General features: G+C 42.5%; 1 protein-coding gene across 1 annotated transcript in view; it reads right to left on the reverse strand.

Annotated features, from left to right (window-relative positions):
- SLC35F3 (solute carrier family 35 member F3) overlaps nucleotides 1-12,591 on the reverse strand; it is a 189,173-nt gene extending 176,582 nt beyond the window's left edge. The window contains exons 1-2 of the mRNA XM_069800733.1: nucleotides 12,191-12,591; nucleotides 11,627-11,856 (exon numbers count right to left, since the gene is read on the reverse strand). Coding sequence (XP_069656834.1) covers nucleotides 11,627-11,856; nucleotides 12,191-12,243 — 283 coding nt within the window. The 5' untranslated portion in view covers nucleotides 12,244-12,591. The remainder of the gene's footprint in view (nucleotides 1-11,626; nucleotides 11,857-12,190) is intronic.
- Nucleotides 12,592-13,500: the final 909 nt, after the last annotated feature.

Raw genomic sequence — 13,500 nt, forward strand, 5'->3', positions numbered from 1 at the left:
CTGAGGACCTTCTCCTCCCATCCCAGTGCTTCTATAGCATGCCCTGTTAGAGGTCTCAATACTTAACTCCTAACCTAAAACTGCAAATGACTGTATATATGTTCTTTTATCCTTTCAGCACTTGGGCTCTGGGTAGTCAGCTTTCTAGGTGATGGGAAAAAAGAGTGGTCTCTTCTCAATTGCTGTAGATGCTTTCTACCCATGTTGGGACAAGCTATTAAGTACTAATTAAATACCAAGTTCAAGATGAAAGGAAATTAAAACTGCACATCTATTAAAAGAAATAATTATTCTATAATTTAAATAGAGCTCCTCAATAGTGCTGAGGAACGTATAATAAAGACCATGTATGGGTAGGTGTAATTGGATGCAGTTGCCTTAGGAACAGATGTTCAGCATATAAAGCAGGAAGCCTGCTTAAAAGGCAAACTCAAAGACTTAAGCCTGGTGGGGGAAACCTGGCTTGACTGAAGTTACTGACAGAAGTACCATGGGCTTGGTTGGAGTCAGGGATTCATCACAAGAGCTTTTCTAATTCTCTCATATTTGCAATATTATTATGAGTGCAGAGCTGAATAATGTATTACTTTGAGCTAGAAGTGCTCTACTGGAGGTGCATTTCCCAGTTTCCTTTGTGCAATAACTTCATCAAGAAACGAAAAGTACCTAGGGAGTCATAAGAAAGTATAGGTTTACACTCTAGAGATTCTGATATCATACTTCCAATGTATTTTTATTATCTAGACAAGAGACATTGTGCTTTTAGAGGAGTGTTATTGTAGGATGTAAAAGAATTTGACATGCAGAAAGAAAACACTGTCTGGGATATAAGTCTCATTTTAAAGTAATATTAATGGCAAAGATTCCTATAAACATGCCAGGCAAAAATCTTTTCATTTTCTGAGTTTTCTAGAAATAAATACAGAACACCTAATATTGTTTGCCAGAACGATTTCCAGTGAGATTCAACTTCTACTATGCACATACCAGAAACAGAAGGTCCAAAGTATCGTTCCCGGTACAAGACGTGTTTCTTGTCCATGAATTTCTCTGCAAAGAATACACTTGTTCAGGCTTCTATGATTTACTGCCCATTTTTGTTTCCATTTGGAGAAATAGTATAAAACCAAAACTACTTCTCACCCTGTATGAAGTCAGAACACATATACAGCCCTCTACCTCTTGACGTCACTATTTGCAAGAGACAAAGAATTTCCTACAGATATTGAACTACACATTAGTAGAGGTGTAACGTCTGAAATAGCAAAGGACACTCTTAGAAACAAGAAAAGAAAATAAAGAAGTTGTTTATTAAATAAGTTGTTCATTAAATAATACTTCCCAAAGACTGGGAAGTAATTTTATGAGCAAGAACCAGAGGTCAAATTCTATGCTGCATCCTCTAAGAGGATTATCTTAAGTCTAACAAGGCAACTGTGGGAATGCAGTGATTTAAGATGTCTTTGTGCAATCTTCATATATTGTCTCAGGATAACATGGCAAGCTGGAGAAACCATCCAGGAATCAGACAGCCTCCTGAAATCCCTGAAGCCATGCATACAGTAGCTCTATTCCTCCATGTTAATCCAGTTTTCATTCCAACTCATTTATTTTCCCAGACTGAAAAAGAGAATCTCTTGAAAAACAGCTTTACTCCCTACATATTGGGAGAAAGTCCATGTGGCTGGATGCAGAAGTCCCACGATACACTTACAATACTAATTAAATGTGGGCTTACATTCATTTTCAAGTCAAGACCCACCTGTCATTCCCATGACTATAGAGGCAGCTTAAATTGGTTTTGAACTCCAGAACGCACCATAATTCACCTTGTCTGGACATAATCTCTGGCTTGCATGAAACCTAAGATCCCAGATTGAGGCCCACAGAATACACTTGTAATGTATGTGAGAAATAGCTGAAATAAGTCCTGTAAAACAGAGGCCCCTAGTCACAACACATGATGTAGAAGTGTCAGGAAGCCGAATCTGTATTAAAAAAAGCCTTTTCTGCTCTTTTCTCACTCCTCTTGCTCAACTTGAAAGTGATCCAAACTCCTAGCTTTGATTACAGGCATTTTCCATGGCTCTACTGACTTTTAGGGTTTTGTTTCTTGCATGCCTTTTTCTACTTCTACATTATTTTATAATTTCTTCTCTTTAACTAGCCTCTCAAACCTAAACATATTTCTTTACATTATAAATGTCTTGTTTCTGAATAAAAATCAACAACTGAGAAGTTACCAGACCAGTGGGACACCGTAAAACTAAATGTTATACAGCAAAATATAATTTCAGCAAAAGTACAAGGAACAATATGTTTTCTGTTATCTATTTCTGTTCCATGGAAAGCGCTACCCAAAAACATATGCAATAGCTAGTGTCCAAGCTAAAAAATTAAACATGATTACCATAAGACTACTACAATGTTAGTTTGTCCAAACAAATACTAGTGTAAATGGCTGCATATTTTATTAAATCAGTCTCAAAGCTTTCAAAAGACATTGCATAAAGTGAGCAGGAGAGCCAACAGAATCATAAAGCCATGAAGATGTATTTCCTGTTTCACGGTACAAACACTGCATGGTTGATGTTAATCCTGGCACTAAGTATTTCAGCTAGGGCAAAAATTTGCAAGCAGATAATCCCTACTGAACACCCGATAAACCGCATTGTCTGGATACAAGTTACTGACTGAAAAAGGAAAGCCAACTCCAGGCTTTCAGGACATGACCATGAAGACACCATCATCATCCTCACACAACACCATCATCATCCTCACACAAGAACAACATCTCTGAAGGGGCAGGTCTTCAGTTCACTTCCCATCTGAGCACAAGCCTGTGCTCTGTTCACACAACTGCATGGATCTGGCAAAGCCAAAGCAAGGTACCCTGGGTGAGGTAGAGCCCCCAGACTGCCACAGGGCTCACAAACAGCACAACTGCCAGTGAGTTTAAGAGTCAAATGACTTGGCCTGCTCTAGCATACATGGACAGTAGACAACAAGCTCAACTTTCATGCTACTTTGGTACCTTAGCTGGTGTGAAGAAGAGATAGTGAGGAAAAGCATCAAACCTGTGCTATTTCCAATGTAAAAGTCAAGGAAAAAAAGATAAAACCCTTTGGGTTGTCGCTACTGGATCAGGTCTACCATCTATTACATATATTGCAGTGGGATTGGTAGGACTTTGCACCACTGTCCAAAACTGAAAATCCGGTTGCTCTCTTTAGATGTGTAAGGCCCCTTTTCACAAACTATTGCACAGAGGCCAGTTAAGGCAAAGCAAAAAGAATATTTAATTGCAAGATCAAGGCCTTATTATTTCACTAGCAGCCAGTTACATTTGCTTGTCCTGGAGAAGCTCAAAGATTCAGATAACCTTGCCTCATATGACTGGCTTGCTGAGTTAATATATCCTGTTGTCTATGTGATGTTATCCTTATTTTTCTAAATGTTAGGCCACCTAAATTCCTACAATACTGGAATAGCTTTTCTCAGGAAAAAGCCCAGTTCTTAAGTTGGCCAGATACATGGAAACAAAATGACAGGAAGCAAATTAAGGCATATTTGGTACAAAAAAGAACCTCATGAGACCTTCAAGTTCCAGAGAAAAATAGAGGTGTCTGAAATGCCTTGGATGCACATTTTTATAAGGGGAGCTCACCGAGTACAGCACAAGCTTGCCAAAGTTTAAAGAAAATGAAATCAGGGAGTACCACCACTGCATCCTCCTATCTATGGCACGTTTCATGGAGTGGTTCATAAAGCAAATATTTCTCTATGACCTTCCATGCAATCACGGCATCTTTTTTCTTCCATGGATTTGCTGAGGAATGAAATAACATGTGCCAAGTGAAGATAATCAGAGAATCAAAAATGCTCAGGGAAGCAGGTTCTACAAGAAGATACATTGCATGAAGGCTAGCTATTCCCTAGGCAGGAACCATGATCTGCAGATAAATTTCTTTCTCCAAACATAAATGCTCATCGTATTACTGTTCTCAGAGTAGTCATCATTCACGAGCAATAGTGAAAAGCCTATGGCTTCAGCTTCCAAAACAAAGAGAGGGACAGAACTACACCCTCAGATGCTTCAGAGAAGGGCACTTTGCCAAGGGGCTAAAATTGCCTTTATGTAATTTTTCCATCCCTCTCTTTATCCTGAGGCTTATTTGACCCCAAGTAAATGGCAGCAATTATCAGCAGCTTCAGATTTACACCAGGAATATGAAACAGAAACACCTCATTACATTAAAAAGAGATTAGGGCACAAAAACTCACCTTGAAGACAGCCCTGACAGGAACCAGAATCTGGTAAAATTAGCTATTAGGCTAATGAGCATCGCTGGTGATGCACTCAGCAATTTCAAGAGGGACAAACATCTGGATCCAAGAGTATTTGTTCTTTTGTGGCTTTGTGTTTCAGTAACACTACAGTTACACAACAGTATCTGATATTACGGTAGACCAGAACAGACTTTGCAGCCAGATTCCAATGCCATTATCTCATGCAATTAATTGTTTTTATTAAACAAATAATTGATTTAAGTTGCACATATACACCACACAGTACACTCCAGAACTATTACAGAAATTTACCTTGATGAAGGAAGGGCCTCCAATAAAGATAGTTCCAAAAATAAGCATTTGTTCATAATTCTCGATAGTGTCCAAATTCTTTTTTAACAAATTAGCTTGCTCCCTCATTATTCCATATCATTACAGAGTAGTTTGTGTTTTTAGCAACAATCCATTATTATGGATTCAACACATTGATTAGTGAACACATTGACATTTCTGTTTCAAAAAAAAAATACAGTTCACCCGTGAAAGGAGTCTCAAATGCCAGGTAACACTCTTCTTCAAAACTGCTAACATGGGCCCTGACTTTACAAAGACGTACAACTAGCTTTAGTAGTAGGTTTTCATGATGGAGACTTCAGTGGTATACTCTACCAAAATAACAACATTTGTTAAGGGTATAAAATGAATGCTGGAAGCCAACAGACCCCTAATTGCTGTCCCATGGACTGTTTTGCATAAATGCATACTGTAGATGACATGTAATTAAAGCTGCACTGAAAAAAAAGTTGAAAGCAACCAATTAATTTGTTTAAACAGCAAACAAACAAAAAAAGAGGGGCCATTTTGTAGGTGGTAATTTTTAGTTTCTTCACTGTGAAAGCTAGATGCAAAATATAAAATATTTATCCAGCTACCTAGCTAAAAGTGGTGGTTACTTAACACTGCACAATTAAAATTGTTTAGTAAACAAGTTACTAAACGTTCACATTTACCATTTACTAAATATTTACTAAACAATTCAAAATGCTTAGTAAACCAGTTTAGATTATAATTTGCTTGGCTTGACAGCAAGCAATTTAAAACTTAGAATTTGTGATTAATGAAACTCTATATTGTAACAGGAACCAGTTTTCTGCTTAGCATTGGCCAAAAATACTTTTCTTACCACCTGCCAAAAGCCAAAGAACCCTCATGTCTCTTCTCCATTGGATTGTCTTGAAAATGAAACTTCTGAAAGGCTGGCTATATTTCAATCTCCCCTTTTCTTTAAATATTCATGTGGTATCTTTGGAGCTGCTCAGTATTCATCACCTGCACTCCTCTGCCCTGTCTCCCATGGCCACATTGTGCTATTTCATACTCATTCTCAGTTGCAAGACCACCCAAAGAATTAAAGCCCACAGGGGCCAATGGGTTCCCTTTCCAATGAGAAACGTCTCCTGTAATATTCTGGGACATCACTCCAGGCTTATGATTAGGTCTCTGAAATATTTTAAGAGACTGTCTCTGGAGACAGTTATTCTCAGTTACAATGAGTACTATACATATGGGGAAATGGCTTTAGGAGTTTTTGTGTGTGCTGCCATATGGATATAAATCAGTAATATCCCTGGTTTGCGTATAACCACATGTAGGTTTAGCTTGCAGCAGACAACTGTAGCTGACATCTGAAACAATGCTACAGTACTTTTAAATCTGCAATGCAATTCATTATCATTGCTTTCTTTCACCTGTAGGAGTTAGCATGTTTTCTTCACTTCTCTAGCTAGCACAACAATTAGTTACGTTAGTATTGCCAATGAAAAGCACTAAAAAAAAAAAAATTAATCTAGCCTCAGACACCATAACCCTGACTTGAAAAAAAAAAAAAACCCAACAGATGAAGCACATATTTTTAATTGTCTTCTAAGATTCTGGGGGGTGGGGTTGACCTATAGATTGACCCCAGGGCAGCTATCCAAGTTTTTCTCCCAGAGCAAGACATTCAGATGTTAGCCCATGTTTTCACCTGAGAAGCAAGACTCTCACATAATCATTTGACCTCAGGAACAGCAACACGAACCATACCACCAAGGCTTGCATTAGTTATAAGAGCATTACATTCAGTATTTATGTATTGGAAAACAAGTAATCAGTTTTAAATGAATTGCTTACAGCTGGCCTGAAAATGGCTTTCCCCAGAGAAAACAATACTCTTCAACTTCTGTCTTTGAACTTCTGGAAATTCCTGTATATCACCTCAAAAAAGAAGTTAAATTCTTGCTCAGATGCAATTATGTGAAAATAGTATTTGCACAAATTTCAAGCATTAATATTTTTATCCTTATTCATATCCCCACTGGATTTGCTTTTAGTGAGTGTGAAAGTTACAGCATTCAATGGCACATGAAAAGCAGATCACAAGGAGGAACATTGGGGATCAGCTGGAACCACTAATCTTTAGCTGTATAACTGATACTCCAATATTTATAAGGGTACAATGGCCATACTTTTCATTAGCTAAAACCAACACTAAACTACTACCTTCAAAGGCCATTGAAGTTCAGCAACCAGGGCATTTTCATACGCAAACAATTATGCTTTCTGAGCAATGTTTGGGATATTTGTAAGCCAATACGTTCCAATATGTTACTTATATTGGTGACAGCACTTAAATTCCAAAATCCAGGTCAAGACTTACTGTGCTACATGCTGGATGAGTACTACATTGAAATTCTGTATGGTTTTATTTTAATGGGCATTAAAACTGTATGGTTTATTTTGGTATTGTTGAAATAACTATGAAGAAACATTAAAAATAAGAAACTAATATTTAAAATAGCAGGGAGGAGCAGAGCCAGAGAACAGTTACTGGACTGACACTTAAAAGTCGTCACTAGAACAACCTGGAATTATTCACAAGGTCAAAGTGTCATAGAAATGTATGTTCACAAGCCATAAACCACAGACTGCGGTCAATTCCTACTAAATAGAACTGCAAGGAGTTAAAAGTATATACTACTCTCTTAATATTCTTTCTGCAGGTAGAGTAACATCTGTAAGCACACAAAGAAGGTAAGTGAATAAAAGTAAGAGGTCAGGTGGTCTCTTGGGCATCTAAAAGGAGGGAGGGACCCATATAATCCTGATTTGCCCATAACAAGTCTGTATTTAGGAACACATGCTAAGGATGTTTGAAAGTCACTGCTTTAGAAGAAAGACCCTAATCTTAAACAAGGAGTAGAAGCAGGTGATCTGTAGGAAGAGGCAAAGATTGCAAAATAGAGATAGCTGGCTCAAGCCCACATGAATGTATTTAAAATACTAATCACATAATGACAGACTGTGATATTGAATCACCACAAAATAGACCTAGTTAATGTAGAGAAAAATGAAGGTTTGGCAAAGGTGCTAGCTGCGCACATTTCGGGTGGAAACAAGCACCCTGCCAATTGCTACAATAATTAAAACAGACAAGTCTTCCATACAGATCAGTAAGACAGTTCAAGAGTTTAGTGACACTGTATTTCTCAAGCCCAGAAAAGCTCCTAGGGACTATACTTCTAAAAATATTTAGGAACCTAATTCCTACTGATAATGGCACAAAATGGAAAGTTAAAATATGGCTGTTCACCTCCAAACTTGTCTCTGCTTTTAAGCTGAAGTCACAGGCTTTTAGAGGCAGAAATCATGGTAATTTACTTAACCTTCATGGAAGAGAACAGCACTGCTAATACAGCCCTAACAATGGTTTGCTCTCCATACAACAAAAAGGCTGCCACTGGGTTCTACAGATTTTTGTGGTGTTTTGTTTTTGGGGTTTTTTTTAAATTAAATTCTTTGATCCCTATGTGTAACTTAAAAAAATTTAAAAGTCAATTAACATACCTCTTGTTGATAACTAGGATTTCACAAATATTGAGCTCTGTTATTGATGTAGCTGCATCAGAGTATGATTCTACAATCTGACTACATCTTACATGTGTTTCTTTCCCTCTGCCTTGGCATTTGAGAAATCAAATCACATGCTGCCAAAGAGTCCCCATGGGACAAATATGAATATTTGATTTAGACTGGAGAGCAGTTATTCACATAATTAGTTACCCTGAAAATCAATAGTGAGAATTTCAGAAAAATAAGAACTGCCAGATTGGATCAGGACACACTCCTATCCTCTTTCTGAAGGTGGGCAGACGCTATGGAGGAAAGCACAAGAAACCCTCAAGAAGGTGGCCCGTATCAGCCTAAGAGGGGCTAATTTGAATTCTGAATAATGAAGCTTAATATTCTCTCCAATATTTTTTTGAACTTAATTACAATTCTTGATCTTGTCACTACTATCAATTACAAGCCCTTGAATTCTTCATTTCAAGAACAAACTATGTGTTTTCTTAAAAATTATTTCTTTTTCTATCAGTTTTTAATTGATGGTTTTCCAGCTGCATTGACTGTCCACCCATTTTGCTCTTATGACACAGTAAGAAGAAAAACTCTGTATCTGCCTGAGCAATATGCGGCAGTACTTCCCATACTTTTGTTTCAACCTCTGTAAGGTAAACAGCCAAAACTCTTGAGAGTCTTTATAGATTGTCTGTACTCTTGCTCCTTACTCATCTCAGAGCCTTTTGTAATCTTTTTGGAGAGGAGATAACCAATATTACACAGTATTTCACTAGGCCGTACCACTAAATTCTCTGAAGGCATCATAACACAGAAGTACATCATTCAGTTTCTAAAATCTGGTTTGCAAGTGTAGTCAAACAGCAGAGGTCTTCCCTGAGCTGTGTACAGTCCCAAACTATTCCCTCTCACCAGCTGATGTAATGATGTGAAATTTTGCAAGTAATTTTGGCATTTTCAGGAAACAAGAGGCTTCTGTTCAGGATAACTGAATGTCATTTGTTGACATTTGGGCTATTCACCTGGCTGGGTCAGGTCTCCCTAGAGTAATGACAAGTCCTTTCTTGTCTGTCCAATCCATATCAGTTTGTGTCTTCAGCAGATTTTCACTTCTTCCTCCCTTCTTTCCATCTAATTTATACATATATTAAATACTGCAGTTGGTACACAACACTGAGGTATCCCAGTATGTTTTAAATGGTCAGGTTTTTACCGCAACAAAGCTAGTCTCCAAGCTAGTTTTGGGGTCATGGCAACACTCTCTCTGATGATCTCTGGTAGTTTCCCCTCACAGAGTTTTGTTAAAAAAACTAGCAAAAGCTTTCTGAATGTCTCAAACAATTTTATACACACAAACAAATATTTATATAAACAGTCTAAATAAAGTATGAGAGGAATACACTCCAGTGTGAAAAAAACAGATCTGGCCCTACAGGTGATTTAGTTACAATAGAAAGAATGTCACTGAGAGAGAGATACCAAATCTAGATCAGACCAGATTATAGACTTATTTTCCAGAAAGCAGGTCCATTATTAATGCACTCCATAATTATAGTGCCAACAGCACCTAAATGTCTACAAGCATGCGCAATAAGATGACAAAAGGTGCCCAGGGTACAATCTGAATTTAATAAAAAGTGCTTGTTCGCAGTTCTTGGGCCAACTAAACCTTCTAACTGGAAGGTGACAAGGAAAGTTCATATCCCCAAACTGGGCATCAGCCCAGCTTGAAGGACTATTCAAAGAGGTTTCAAAGTAGCTGTGACAAAGTTGACTTCCCACTTTCAATGATCTACCCCACTTACATGCATTCAGTCAGGTATTCAGCTGATGCAGATCAACCCTGCTCTGTTTCAGCTATGCCATATTATACCAGCCAGAGAGATGGGTCTTGTCTTCTGCTTGTTCTTCTACATTCCTAGCAACTCAGATTTTAAATTGGCAACGACTTCACATAACCTATTATTTTTAGACATACATTTATGAAACTCACACACTTTGTATATTTATCCCCCACCATTATAACTCAAGTATGTAATTTTGTTATTCAGAACGAGTTATGAGAGAAAATATAACTAGAATAGCAGGCTTAGGCTTGCAATTAACTTTTTCAGACACAGTTATAAATTTCAACAAATAGGTTATAATTGAGGAGCCAGCATGACCTTTATTATTTCAGAAGGTTCAGCCATAGCAGCTCAGTGCGACTTCAACTGGACTATTAGTCACTCTGTCAGACTGAAGCACTAACATCCAACTCAGTCTGGCATCAGCATATGATCTGATCCTGAAAACTGACCTGAATAAGCTTTACTCTCAAGAATGGTCCCAATCCAGGCAAGGGAATTGCTCTTAGAGAAATCCCATACTCCCTGTCAGTGAAGTAGGAAATGTCACATATTTCTGTCATAATCACAATCAAGGAAAATATAAGGCTCTTGCAGAAGAAGTCTTAGAATATTTATAAATCCTATAATCAGGCAATCAGGAGTGGCTCTTCCTCACAGAAAAACTGAACAAGTACTGTGTACCACACTTTCTTGTATCATTCTCTTCCATCGTTAAGCACACTGCCAAACAGATAATCCATGAGTAAACATTTCAGAACATTTACACTTCATACTTAGAAAAGTGCAACATGAAAACAATCACTTTGTCAGAGCCAGTCTTCCCAGCAAAGCAATGATTTCTGTTACAGCAGAATCCTTCTTACAACAAAAACCCTGTGATCTTATGAAGGACGTTAAGACAACCAAAATATTTTTATGACTTCAGTTAATTGGTAAATTATTCTTAGAACTTGTTAATTCATGCAATTGCCATCATGGTGATGAAAGATGGCCAAGAAATAGGGTGTCACTTCCTTTGAAAATCACGTACGTGAAAGAACACAGCTAAGTCTCTCTTCATGCTGATATCATGCGAAGTTTCTTACTCAAGTGCAGGCATATGGAAGAAGCAATTCCATTTGACATAGTAAAAGGCACAAGATTCAGGTCAAGTGCTGTGAAAATCTGACAGACCCCCAAAACAACGGAAAGATGCACTGATAACGTATTCCTTGTGAAAACAGTATGTGCATGAATGCACTTGGGCTTCTACAGAGCCGCCACAAACACGGTAACCAGCATCACTAAGTGCGTCTGCAACATTAAGACAAATATTTGACCTATTTTCTTAGCGGAATTTAGCTGTCGTGATTCTTAGCACTCCGCTCCCGTGAGCCTGCGACTGCCTAAGGACTAGCGCAGCAGGGGCACGGAATTCTTTGCAGAGAGCGGGACCGCTTCCACGGGGCAAGCGAAGCGATCGGACCCCCCGCGCCCACACTCATCGGCCGGCTCCGGGCCGCGGTGGCCCCCACGCAAAGCCCCCGGCGTGTCCGTGTCCGTGTCCGTGTCCCGTCCCCCCCCCCCCGCGCCCAGCCGTGGGGACTCACGTTTGTAGCTGGCGGCCCAGGGCTGGTAGCCGTAGTAGCCGGTGATGCGGAGGATCCGCTCCTCGATGGAGGTGAGCCCCACGGAAGCGCTGGTGAGGTCCTCCACGGAGCGGGACCACTTCAAGTCCTCTTTGATGGCCTCGTCCACCACCAGGTACTTCAGCTGCCGCAGCTGCGGGCTGATGTCGGACAGCCGCCGGGGGCTGACATCGGGGGAGCGCCGCATGCCGCTGGGGGCCGGGAGAGGGGCGTCAGCGGGGCGGCGGAGGGACGGACGGACGGACGGAGACACGACACCGCGGGCTGCGCAGCGCCGCCGCCGCCGGGGCCGCCGCCCTCCGCCGCCCCGAGGCGAAGTTGGCGGCGGGCGGCGGGACCTCCGCCGGCAGGTGAGCGGGCCCGCCGCCCGCGGCAGCGGCGCCGCAAACTTTCCTCGCCGCTCTGCGCCGGAGCGACCCCCCCGGGGGCGGGCGGCGGCGCCGGCTGAGGTGAGGTGGGGTGGGGTGGGGTGTCCCCGTCCCTCCCAGCCCGCCCGGCCCGGCCCGGCCCCGCAGCGGTACTCACAGGGTGGCGGCTTTGCCCCGCGCGGAGCCGTTGGGGAACTCCCGGATCCCCATGGGGAGCAGCAGCGATGGCTGAGGGGCGCCCAGACTTCACGGCGGGGCGAGCCGGCGGCGCTCACCGGCCGGGTAAGAGGCGGGAAGGAAGGAGGGGAGGGAGCGGGGGATGCGGCGGTCCCCCGCGGCAGAGGGTCTCCGGGCTGCGGCCGGCGCTGGCCCCCCGGCGGGAGGAGCAGGCAGGGAGACGGACGGACGGACGGGCCGACCGACCGACCGCCGCTGCCGCCTGCGAGGCGCGGAGAGCCGGCGGCGGGGGCCGGGCCGGGCCGGGCAGGGCGCGCTCCGCGCCCCCCACCCCGCGCGTTGCCGCCGGCCGCCAGCAGGGGGAGCCCCGCGGCCCCGCCGCCGCCAACCTCCCGTGCCGCTCGCCCCCTGGCGGGCGGCCGTGGGGCGGGGCCACCCGCTCCTCACTCAGGCCAGGAGCGGCCGGTGCTCGCTCCCCTGCAGGGCTCCTACCGCCGCGGAGGGAGCCGAGCCGCCGGGAGGGCGGGCTGCCTCGTTCGTCACGGCGTCTCCTCAGGAAGGAGCGATGGAAGAGCGGTGCGAGGGAGCCGGGGCACGGGCGGGTGGGCTGTGCCCCCGCGGCCAGGGCGGGCGGAGCGGGTTTCCCCGGCAGAAAGGGCGCCCGCGCCTGAGGGGATCGGCCGCAGCCCTGAGGGGATCGGGCTTCCTAGGCCAAACTAGGACGAACGCGGAGGGTGGGTGGGTGGGGGGGTGACAACCCTCGCCGTCCCTAGCTGCGACCGTCCTGAAGCGACCGTGGGCCCCGTCTGACAGGAGCACCCTCCCGCTTTCCCCGTAACGCTGCTGAACCCGTCCCATCAACACCCGGCTTCTTACCTGTACACTCTAGTCACAAACAGAAAAATAAAAATCTGATAATAGATACTCAGACAAAATTCGATCACCTGCAAGCAGAGGTAGTTGAAGTTATAGAGTTTCTTGTGTATTTGTGTCTCATAGGAAAAAAAAAAAAAGAAATCCAAGGAGAAAAGATTGTTCCCTTTCACCCCTGCACAAGCTCAGTTTACCTGGAACATTAAAACGCCAAGCTATTGAATGTGGAAGCGAGCTGGTATCAGTTAAATATGACCTTTCATTATCACCAAAGGTAACATTACAGGATCACTGCACCATTGTCAGAAAGAAAGAGTTAAAAAAAACCCAAACTCCAGCAGATGAAAGCCAAACTAATTTTCATCTGAAATACACATGTACTAAAGAATGCATTGAATTTATTTTATTTCCTATGCA

This window comes from Haliaeetus albicilla, chromosome 13 (assembly GCF_947461875.1).
Source record: "Haliaeetus albicilla chromosome 13, bHalAlb1.1, whole genome shotgun sequence".
NCBI classification, from domain to species: domain Eukaryota; kingdom Metazoa; phylum Chordata; class Aves; order Accipitriformes; family Accipitridae; genus Haliaeetus; species Haliaeetus albicilla.